This window comes from Pelecanus crispus, chromosome 1 (genome assembly GCF_030463565.1).
Source record: "Pelecanus crispus isolate bPelCri1 chromosome 1, bPelCri1.pri, whole genome shotgun sequence".
Lineage (NCBI taxonomy): Eukaryota > Metazoa > Chordata > Aves > Pelecaniformes > Pelecanidae > Pelecanus > Pelecanus crispus.
In genome coordinates, this window is record NC_134643.1 from 23654024 (window position 1) to 23666466 (window position 12443).

Sequence of the window (12443 nt, forward strand, 5' to 3'; positions counted from 1 at the left end):
ATAAGAAGTATCAACTACTACTACAAAAAAATGAGGTAACCTCTCTCACACACTGTCATATTATTAAATGCTTTATCAGTCACCTATCTTGCACTTTTTCCAATGTGGCTTCTAGCCTGAAAACCTTCAGCTAGAATATAACATTCCGACAGCAGGAATTTATATTAATCCTTTTATAAAACAGACAAAGAACATGCCTCTTGCACTGTTTTCCCCAAATACTCTCCTTTCACAGCCCCCCTCATTCTCCCCATGTTACTGCTGCGGGATTGTTTCGCATGTCCTATTGTTTCACATAGTTTGTGTCACTATCAGTGCTGCAGATGGTGGCAGCCTGTCACCCACCCCATCCTGGAGAGCCACTGAACCACGCGTTTGAGGCTGGCAGCTCCGGCCACCACAAAGAGAAGTGTTAGAAGAGGGTTACAGCTGGAGGTGAAGGAGAAATCTGGCATCCCTCTTGTCTCCTACTTGCTTTTTTTTCTTCCTTTCTTTACAAACCTCCATTGTGCCTCACCTGCCAGCACAGAGAAGGGGAACCTAGAAGAGACTGCCTGTGCCTTTCGTAGCAAAGTCTGACCTCTCCTGCTACACTTGCTTGGTTCTAGCAGAAGCTCAAACAAAAGTGTTTCCCAAAGATGTTCTCTCCATTGCTTCTTAGTTTTTGACAGAAAGACCCACTAAAACTCCTGGTGGCTTTACGGGCGTCAAAATGCTTTTATGTCAGCTGCCAGCATCCTAAATCCTGAAGTACTCTTGAAAAGGACCGATGGCAGCTAGAGCATCCACCGGTACCCCATGGACACCACACCACATGCTAGGGCTGCCTGACCCCATGGCGTGCTGGTGCAAACATCTCAACTTCATCCTTCTCACACACCCCATAAGAGAGCTTTAGAGGTGAACGCACTTCCATTCCCAATCACTAAGCATCAAGGATATAACAGTTCTCCAAGTCACAACAATCAAGTCCATCAGCTTCGACTTGAGAAAGGTCTTCACATACACAGAGTGGGGAGGAGCCCCACCAAATGGGACAACTCCCAGGAACAACAGAGAAACGTACAAATCTCAGGTAAAGTTGCAGAAAAAGTGAAAGCGGACCTGGTCCTTAATGCACGCAGGACATGTTACCTTGTCTGTGGTCATCACGTAGAGATTTTGTTGGGTTTGGTCAAGGACCAGGTCATTCTTTATGGGTTTGTTTCGTTCAATAGTAAGAGAGCTGTACTCAGTTGCAGCGGATGACAGGAACACCTATTTCATGGAAGAAAGAAAGGTGGTTAATGTTGCTTTTTTTCCCCCAAATATCATTATACCTGGCTGCTAACAAAAAAGACAATTAAAAATGTTTCTATAAATACATTAACAACAAAAGGAGGGCTAAGGAGAATCTCCACCCTTTACTGGATGCAGGGGAAAACCCAGTGACACAGGATAAGGAAAAGGCTGAGGTACTTAATGCCTTCTTTGCCTCAGTCTTTAACAGTCAGACCAGTTGTTCTCAGGGTACCCAGCCCCCTGAGCTGGAAGACAGGGACAGGGAGTGGAATGAAGCCCCCATAATCCCAGGGGAAATGGTTAGCAACCTGCTATACTACTTCGACACACACAAGTCTATGGGGCCAGATGGGACCCACCCAAGGGTACTGAGGGAGCTGGCGGAAGTGCTCACCAAGCCACTTTCAATCCTTTATCAGCACTCCTGGCTAATCAGGGAGGTCCCAGGTGACTGGAGGTTAGCAAATGTGATGCCCATCTACAAGAAGGGCCGGAAGGAGGATCTGGGGAACTACAGATCTGTCAGTCTGACCTCGGTGCTGGGGAAGGTCATGGAGCAGATCATCCTGAGTGCCACCACACGGCACATACAGGACAACCAGGCGATCATGCCTAGTCAGCGTGGGTTTATGAAAGGCAGGTCCTGCTTGACCAACCTGATCTCCTTCTATGACAAGGTGACCTGCCCAGTGGATGAAGGAAAGGCTGTGGATGTTGTCCATCTCAACTTTAGTAAAGCCTTTGACACCATCTCCCACAGCATTCTCCTGGAGAAACTGGCTGCTTATGGGTTGGATGGGCATACTTTTTGCTGGGTAAAAAACTGGCTGGATGGCTGGGCCCAAAGAGTTGTGGTGAACAGAGTTAAATCCAGTTGGCAGCCAGTCACAAGTGCTGTTCCCCAGGGCTCAATACTGGGGCCAGTTCTGTTTACTATCTTTATCAATGATCTTGACAAGGGGATTGAGTGCACCCTCAGTAAGTTTGCAGATAACATCAAGTTGGGCAGGAGTGTTGATCTGCTTGAGGGTAGAAAGGATCTACAGAGGGATCTGGACAGGCTGGATCGATAAGCTGAGGCCAACTGTATGAGGTTCAACAACGCTGAGTGCTGCCAGGTCCTGCACCTGGGTCACAACAACCCCATGCAACGCTACAGGCCTGGGGAGGAGTGGCTGGAAAGCTGCCTGGCCGAAAAGGACCTGGGGGTGTTGGTCGACAGCCAGCTGAACATGAGCCAGCAGTGTGCCCAGGTGGCCAAGAAGGCCAACAGCATCCTGGGCTTGTATCAGGAATAGCATGGTCAGCAGGACTAAGGAAGTGATTGTCCCCCTGTACTCGGTGCTGGTGAGGCTGCACCTCAAACTCTGTTCAGTTTTGGGCCCCTCAGTACAAGAAAGACATTGAGGTGCTGGAGTGTGTCCAAAGGGCAACGAAGCTGGTGAAGGGTCTAGAGCATAAGTCTTATGAGGAGCGGCTGAGGGAACTGGGGTTGTTTAGCCTGGAGAAGAGGAGGCTGAGGGGAGACCTTATCGCTCTCTACAACTACCTGAAAGGAGGTTGTAGCGAGGTGGGTGTTGGTCTCTTTTCCGAAGTAACAAGTGATAGGATGAGAGGAAATGGCCTCAAGTTGCACCAGGGGAGGTTTAGATATTAGGAAAAATTTCTTCACTGAAGGGGTTGTCAAGCACTGGAATAGGCTGCCCAGGGAAGTGGTTGAATCACCATGCCTGGAGGTATTTAAAATATGCGTAGGACTTAAGGACATGGTTTAGTGGTGGACTTGGCAGTGTTAGGTTAATGGTTGGACTAGATGATCTTAAAGGTCTTTTCCAACCTAAATGATTCTATGATTCTATGACTAATGAAAATCCTGTTTCCTCGAGTTCACAAATTCATGTTAGGGAAAACATTGCAATTTGCAATATATGGCATTAAAAGCAGCAAGCAAAACATAGAACTCATTAAAAGAAATTGCTCACTGCTCACAATAGCTAATATTTGTATCTTTTTTTGTAAATACCTATTTATTTTAGTGCTGTAAAATTAAAATTTTCAGCGCAGAGTCTTTGCATTTGAAGGTGTTCAAATTTGTTGTCTTTCCTTATGGTAACCAACAGCTTCAGCTTCAAATCTCAAACCATGTAGTGGTACATGGCCATCGCTCCCCTTTCAAGCAAAAGAAGGTGTTTGGTGTTGCAGTCTTGACATTTTAACACCACAAACACGTGAACTCTTGAGCCCTACAGGACACACTCAGAACTTAGCAGAGCTCCAGCTTAGGCTTTGTATTGCCATCTCTATTCACTGAATGGCCAGAATGATTACAAAATGAGAAGCTGCTCTTAAACTACTATGGGCTTGAATAGAGATAAGGCTAGAGCAGCTGTTAGATTACCTAAGGCTGTTTATACAGGGCTCTCAGTAGGTATCTAATCCTTCGGGAAAAGTGTCATTCAGGCAATGCTAATTCAACCTGTGTACTGGATACCTGAGGTACATCAGAAATATGTGGTTTTTCTCTGAAATTAAAAATACCAAGCTCCAAGAGAATTTGCTCCTGGTATGCGATCTTATAAATCCCATTTACTTTTAGAGTGGAAGTACGCTATCTCTACAGTTTGCGACCTTTTATATACGTTTGTCTTTTAAGTCAGATTTGTTACCTTAAGAATTTTACCATCTGATGTTCCCAGAAAGGCCACGGTATGCCCATTCTCCACAGCCACAGTGACGGCTGTCAGATTCATGCCTTCTTTTTGTAGTACCGGCTTCTCTATAACACCGTTCTTACTTCCCAAAAGGTACGGCAAGTGTTCGGAGCCACAGGGGAAATTTTTGCTTGCATTCTAATAAGGAATAGCAATACAGAGCGATGTTAAACATTCAGATCACTAATTCCCAGCTAAGAATGAAGTGCAACCCTATTACCAGACAGTATAATACCCCTCAGACATAGAGGAGCGGAGAGTAATGGATTGTCTGACCATTTTCCCCCAGCCAACAGGCAGCAATCAGAAAGCAGCCTGCTAATTGCAAACTGCTTCAATGCTTTCACTTTCCAGGAGACATGGGGGGAGAAAATTTTTTGTTTCTCTTTCATTATAGCAGCACAGTTTAAAAAGTAACCAGTTTGTTTAATTAACATGAACGTGTCATACGGATTGGGTTGACGAATTCTGTGTTGAAGACTGTTTTTTTAATGCTGTTTTGTTTGTTAATTTCCTGCTATGCATAGAAAAGCAACCCACTGGCAACTGTCTCATGAACTTCAACACATTCCTTCTTCACTACGCTTTAATCCTGAGCTGCAGGGAGAGCCACCAGAAGGAAGTTCATTCACACCCTGCCTTTCCTGCTATATTTAGTAATTAGACTGTCTTTCTGATCTCAGATCCACACCTCTTTTTTGCTGGATGCCATGGCCACTCCACTTGTCACATTCAGGATTTCTATGTTTGATGCTCACCTCAGATGCAGGGTACTGCAGTGACTAATGCTGGTGTTGGAAGCAAAGAGTGTTCTTTTGGCTTCTTATCAGTGCTAGCAACCAGCTGTGTGGGAGAGGGCTGTGATTTCATGAGGTGAAGGATTCTGGGTCAATACCAATGTAAGGTATTCCCATGTCCCATCTCTTCAGCTGTTCATTCCTACCCCTGGACCACAGCGCACCACTTCTCAAGCTGTGCTCAAAACACCTGCTTAGGCAAGTGTGTAACTTGCTCAGGTTGGAGAATTAAGACATCCTCCTAAAAGGTGGCTGAGTTATTTTTAAGATGATTCAATTCCTCAACCCAGTTCAGGATTGGTTGCAGTAACGAATGGCATGCACAAGTAGGACTTGGGAATAGGTTGCGTGGTGTGGGCAAAAACATCATAAAGTCAACAGAGATGCTGAAAACTGCCTCTCAGAGGTTCAGTCATAAATTGAAGAACAATATCTGGAGGGGTGTAATAGTGCCCTCCAAAAACCTTACAGCCAAGGTTATATCCAAAAGAAAGATGGCCATCATGCTATGGAAATATTTTGAGCCAGAGCAAAATACGAACGCCACCTGAATATAAGAAACAAGCATATTTCCAGTTATCTGAAAATTCAAATCCAAGTGAGAAACAATACTGAACTCCATATATCACCTACAAGATTCTTAATACCATTTAAAAACATTACGAGTATGTTTGCTGAGACCAGAATTGTCTACAGTGATCATCTGGAAGCTGATCATGGGCGTAACAAATCACTGCCTTTGACTCAGTAATTTCCATACCATGAGGAACCCCTTAAAAGAAATGCATTTAGGAAACAAATATTCATCTTTCAGAAGACATCAAATCTTTTTTAAAAGACTTAAAATTATGACTCTCCTGCCACTTCTTGCTTGACCTGTTCCGTAACCCCCCCAACCACATTCCATTTCTATAGTGAATCCAGCTATTGAGTTTTCAGTCATCTGATCCCACTATAGTTTAATTCAAGTCCCCCCAAAACCACGCAGTTGTATATTTTCCAGTAATTCTAACACAGATTCTAAAACATCAGTTTTAGAACTGATATTACCAGTCCATGTGATGCACACGGGTTTTCTGTTGCAAAAAGTTTGTAAAATGAGCTGGTATTCTTTTTAGTGTAGCAATCGTTCCGGTTTTTTTCCATCTTTTCATTGATGTGCCGCAAGGAAAACACACACATGGCAGATTTTAGAGAGCCATTATCTTTGTTTACTTTGCTGAAGAGTGCAAGAAGAACTTTGTCATCTGAGAGAGCATCCGTAGTTTGTCTCTGCTGAGCCATGCTCTGAGCCAGCTCTTCTCCTGGGGTAGTGACATAAGCAGAATGACAGTGGTCATAGGCACCATCATCATCTTTGCAACCCAAGTCCATTTCAAAGTAGGAATAATAATGGGCATCATCTTTGCACAGACGTGCAATCAGTGTGCGGTTATTGACAGACTGTTTCTCTTGCTGATTAAAAATAAAATAAACATAATTTTTATCCTCAAAGACTGCCACAAATTGTTGTGTGCTTGACGAGTGATAAGCTGACTTAACAGCTGCTGAGTCTGTATACATTTCAAAAAAGTCTTTTCCATCCCTTTGGTAGAGCTGCCGAGTGCTGATTATTATCCCATTATCATTTGGTCCATTCCCTTTGCCAACAAACAGCACTCGGTCGTTATTCAAGGAAGTGATCAGTCCCACAGTTGATACATTCTCATCGTTGCTTGCTACAAAGGACTTTTCTCCGCTACTGTCTACATAATGCGTCACTTTGCTAATGTTTTCTAGATCTCTGATGGCACAGATTCCCTTAAAAAGGCTTCCACACACTACAATTGCTTGATCCGCCTTGTTCAGCAACAGTAATTTGTTATAATTGTCAGTCAGTACTGCCTCTTTACATTGGTTTTCATCAATGGGAGGTGTGCACTTTTTGTTGTCCTTTTTTGGACCTGTTTCTACAGACCTTATTACGTCCAGGTTTTCTGTAAGCTGATACAGAGCATTTACCACTCCCAGATAAATTGTCCCAGTGTCATTATCCACTGTTAGGTGATTTAGCTCTGTAGCACTCTGAAAAAATTTCAGTTCCTCATTTCTGGATAAGGTGATGCAAAAACAGCTCAAAATGCTCAGTGTCCAGATCCATAAAGCCATTTCTATGCAATACCTAAAAAGGGAAAGAAGAGCAACATGAAACATACTGAAAAATAAAATTTACACAAAATTCAGCAACATGAAGGGTTCTTTCCTTCATGATTTCAGACCCAAATATACTTATCCTTATGCATGCGCAGACACCATGAAGATTATGGAAAGCCTCAAACCCTGTTAATTGCCTAGCAATTTAATATGTTGGGGGAGGATTAAACAAGGCCATATGTCTAATTGATTATCATATAACCAATTAGATAATCAATCCTATGCTAAAGCACAATGAGAACAACAGGAAATTTGAAACAATGTAGAGTGCCAAGAAGTGGCAGTGCTTCTCCAGACAGTTTCATACTGTGTGAATTATTTATTGTTGAGATTTTAAAATAAGCTGGAAGATTGCAGTGTTTCAGGTGGCTCTTCCTTAATAGAGGGGAAGAATTCACATAAAAGTGTTTGAGACGACATTTGGTGTTGCAGGACTTTCCTCAGAAAGGAAAAAAGCGTTCCATTGACTACAAGTAAGTCTGGATCTGGCTGCTGATGCTCTTCGAGAAGGGGTTACGCTAATCCTTCATCAGTGTAAAGCTGGAAGACAGCAGAGCCCTTAATATGCAACATTGCCTTTGACTGCCGGTGTGCATTACAGTCCAACACTTCAATTCACTTGAGCACTGCAACTTAATAGTTTCAAATCTGTCTTAAGAACATCACTTAAGAGATTTATGGGCTTAAGATTCTGTTACTGGGGTTTTTTCCCACAATTTTTACTTCCCAAGCAGATCATCTGGCTGTTTAGAATTAGACAAAGATCTTCTGAAACTTATAAGAAGGGCTCTAATTTTAACCTGAAGAGTTAAATGAGGAAGCAAGTCCCAATTGGCTTCCTAAGCAGAAAACATTTTGTCAATGTTTTCTGCAAGTGTGTAGTTCTGAGAGCAGAAAACAGAAGGTGGCATGCTTGGACACACCGATGTTAGGGGGAAAAGATAAATACTCTTCGGAGGAAGTGCTGAAAAACAAATATGATCCACAGTATTTTAATTTTCCAAGTTAGCCATGTGACTCCATAGTCTGATGAGGAAAGAACCTGTAACCTTACAGGGAATCTCAAGTTAAATCTGAAAATATCTGGAACTGTGAATAAAAAGGAAAAAATAAAAACCCAGAAAAGAGAAGAGAAACATTTAACAAAGTAATCTAACAGGCGAAAACCTTGTAGGAGGAGGAGAATAGCACAGAATGCCAAAACGAGGATCGGAAAAAATAAAAGAAAAATAATAAAAATAATAATAAAGGAACCATGCTCCTGTGTCAGATATAACTTCTGTTTTGGCAGCAGCAATAGACTTTGGTGGGATGTGAAAGAGAATTGCCTGAATCATCATTTATACTGGATAATTAAGGTTAAACGTCAACAACTGGGCTGCAAAAGTTTGAGCAGGGACAGAAGGACTCTCGTGAGCACAAGCCATCTGCCAGCTCCCCAGACCATCCCAGCATCGCCAGCAATGCAGAAAGACAACTCCTGCCCTCCAGCATTGACTGCATTTTGCTCCTCTATGGAGAAAACGTGTGTGCAATGGTGAGAACAGCTTTTCTAAAAGCAGAGTGATTCTAACTTCTAAAAAAACAAAAACCTACTAAATGTAACTCAGGGTAATAATGAAGGCAAAATAAAAGGCTAACTTCAATCTTGTTTTGCTAAAGCTCTTATCATGTACCAAACTGAGTAGCTAACTGTAAAATGAGGTCAAAGAAGAGACAGTACATTACCAACAGCACAAGCCTGACTTCTAATGATAGGTTGACCTCATATGACAGTGACCAAGAAAAGGCTAAGAATTATAACCCATTCGTCAGACACATGGACTTCGGCACATGCCTTGCAATGTAATGAAGTGTTGGACCTCTCTACAACAACCTTAGACCTCTTCTGAGGAACCCAGAAGAATTCTGACATTACTTGTTAGAAACTCCTCCTTTCTTCCTGCTCCCGAGGACCTCAATTTTCCAAAAAAGCTTTGATCCCAGCTTACACCTCTGTCGCTAAATGGTATGTTATAATGCATGTTATCTAGTTTCAAATATTTTCCCTTACAGTTATCTGCAATGAAATAGAAAAACAGGTTGACATACTACTGCAATGTTGTTTCATAAAAGTTTTATCATTCTACTATCTATTGCACAAGGATCAAATGCCAAGGAATTCAGATTCATCGTTCCTGTTTTTCCCACAACGTAATTATTGTTAGATTACAATCATCTCTGCTCTCAGTCAAAAAAAAAGCCATAAATAGCTATACTTAGAAAATATGCCTCAAATGAATGGAAAGTAATTTATTGTACCTTAATTTCTGTACTTGGTTCACCTCCATGTCCATTTATTTCAGTGGATCAATAAAATATTTTGTCCATTTGTGGCACCCAGCTTAATGACACGGAGGCTACACTTGCAATACACCTGCCTTCATCCCACAGGCAGAACAAAGAGTTTTGCTGGTTCATGCCAGAGCCAAGATTTAAGGAAAAGTACATTTTGCACCCCTAAAGCAGACTCTAACAGGAGTAATCTCTCTGTACAAAAATGGGTAATGCTTCCTCCCTACTGATTCGCTGCCTTGTTTGCTTACCAATTTTTGACTTGAATTATTCAGAACTACATGCATTCTCCATTAATTCTGCCTTTTTTTTTATGCAAGGTAACAGTTCTTCATTCTCTGTACCTATTTGTTTCATTCCCCCCTGCCCCGCCCAAAGCAAACAGTAAAGAAATTTAGATATGCTATGGAAAAGATCCAGAACTAAATTCCCACGCAATTCTCAAATACCAGGCTTAAGGAAAGAAAAAAGCAAACAAAACGAAATGAGATGCACTATAACCACAGCTCATTCTCACCTGATCTTAACTTAATCGGGAAGTAGCAGCTGGAGGAAACCTGCTATGACCAGCTGATGTGGTAGGACCTACAGGGCTGCTATTAACACAGACGCCCTAGTGAGTTAGGTGCTATGGAAATGTATCAAGGAACAGTTTCCTGCTGTGAAAAACCTCAGTTTTAAATGAACAAGTCATGGAAACACAAGAGAAAATGAATAAGAAGCCCAGGCTGGAGCATGGAATGCGAGGTGTTCAGCATGGCAAATGTATTTCTAATGGCTTAATCACATACTTTAATTACACATGGGCATGTGTGGCTTACTCAAAGTCACGCCCCAGTACTGAGAGCTGACATACACCCTCTGACCTCAGTTTGCACTTAGTTTTAAGCCCTTGGCACACTGAAGATGAAAGAAGCCCAACAGAGCAGTTGACCACATCATTTTTTTCTCTCTCAAACTCTTGTCTTCATCCTGCCTCTTGCTTCCCACACCCCATGATATCATTAGAATCATCTTTATCACTCTCCCATCAAGATTACCTGAATTGCAAAGTTATTTCCTTTTTGGATTCCTCCCTTTTTCATCATTGCCTTCCCTATCCCTTCCCCCGTCTCAAAACATACTCCTCTTCTGATTTACGTACCTTAGAAACAACTGAACGTGATTTTGATGAGTATCCTAGAAGGATGGCAGTAATAATAAACACACTCCCAAAGCAGGAAAAAATTACTATAAAAAGGTGTGTGTTAATTAAAAAGAAAGTGTGGATAACATACGCCCAGTCTCTTGGAGACACGACAGGCGACAAGGAAAGCGGGATGGCAGCGACCAAGCACTTTAAAAGAAACCCACTGAAGAAAGCATCTTGCCGCTTACAAGAAATATGAAACTCTAGAAGTTATGTGCAGAAAATGCACAGCACCCAGGAGAACACTTCATACATGGGAACTGCCATAAAGTGACACTGTGCTGCAATGACACAGCTACCAGAGTTCTGTCCCACTGCTAGATCAATTTTAAGTACCCATAACTTTATGTCTTTCTACTCAAGCAAGTCCCATAACCTTAAGTAACAGTCAATTTTTCAAAAGGCACGCAGAAGAAAAGAGCATCTATAATCTACAAGCACAAAGTGAGTTTCAAATTGACTTCAGACTATTATAAATACCTTCAAGAATTAGCACTAGCAACATGCTGACATGGATGTGGCAAGTGTTTTCCTCCTTCACTGCACAATCCTCTGCTGTACCTCTATAAGGGAACCTTCAACTTTTCAGCCATCGCCAGTCACTTTTCTTTAGCCTTCAATATAACTTTAGCTTTATGTTACTTAATTTCCTGCATTCATTTCAGCTGAAGCGAAAGAATACCAAATTTTGCCTGAAATCGGAATAACTGAGAACTAAAACAAAAGTTATTCCTAAAATGATGGACAAAAAAGTCTTCAGCAAAAGAATAATCTCACCAGTTTAGCTTCTGTGGTGTTTTTGCAGAGTCGTTCTTCACTAACCATATATATACACTGAACTAAATTCTGTTACGTCATCTCATCCAGACAAAGTTCTGTTACTTGAAATTCTGGGTCTAGAGACAAACGCTTCTGCCAAGAGAGGCATATACTGATATGCTTTAATGGTATGCAATGCAGAGTACTGTGGTTCTCCCTGCACACTTTCCCCTAATCAGGAAGACCCCAAAAGATCAGAAAGACCCTAAAATTGGGAAAAAATTGGTAAAAAGACCCCAAAATTGCAACATAAAAAAGGTAAAAGTCCAAAGAATGCACCCAAATGGTGTAGATATTTGGGGAAAGAGGAATGGAAAGAAATTTATCTTCCCCCTAATTTTGAGTAACTTTGCTTTTAGTTTCCAATAGGTTTTCCACAAGTCCAAAAGAATTCAGCTTTCCTTTTTAAGCTCAAAGGAATTCAGAACAGAAACTAGAGAATGCGTGTGAGGCAGGGGATGAGCAGATTTTCAATTTGGATTTCAAAGCTTCTACTTCTGTAAGAACTGTAGGTAAACATAAGCACTCTCCTCCCCAGCTACCGCTTTTATTACTATTGCCTAAAACCAATGAACGATGGAGCTCGCTGGTTCAGTGAAGGAATCACCTGGAAAAACACTCTGCAGGATTCAAACCTGCTTCCCAAGGGCACAGCAACATGCTGCAAAGGCTTTGGAGAGAGAATAATGACTTCTTTGTAGACTATGGCATAGGTCCAAAATTGGTTTAGTAGAACCACTGAGAATAGTGGTCACTGTGATGGGTGTCCATCCCTCTAGCTGGGACGGTTTGCTGTTAGCAGATGGGACCTGCGGGTCAGTGAGCTCCGGAAGGTCACTTTGTGGAGAATGAAAAACCAATATCCATTTCATTAGAAGTTGTGATAGCCTGTACTAACCAAACATAAAAGGAGTCATTTTCCTTCTCTTTCACTGCTCCTCAAAACACAATTTGCTAAGATATAGGGCATCTTCGTATGGGACAAACCATCCCATCTGGTCAAACTGCTGGAAAAGTGGCAAAAAATGGACAAATACTTATAATACAGATTCTAGTCCTGATGTGGAAGACAAAAGTTTTCATTGCTCTCAAAAGGCAAATTCTCAATAGTTTTTCTTC

General features: G+C 41.8%; 1 protein-coding gene across 1 annotated transcript in view; it reads right to left on the reverse strand.

The window, feature by feature from the left end:
* Window positions 1–6937, reverse strand: part of PLXNB2 (plexin B2) — a 79989-nt gene extending 73052 nt beyond the window's left edge. The window contains exons 1-3 of the mRNA XM_075707333.1: window positions 5840–6937; window positions 3948–4130; window positions 1135–1257 (exon numbers count right to left, since the gene is read on the reverse strand). Of these exons, the coding sequence (XP_075563448.1) occupies window positions 1135–1257; window positions 3948–4130; window positions 5840–6937 (1404 nt within the window). The remainder of the gene's footprint in view (window positions 1–1134; window positions 1258–3947; window positions 4131–5839) is intronic.
* Window positions 6938–12443: the final 5506 nt, after the last annotated feature.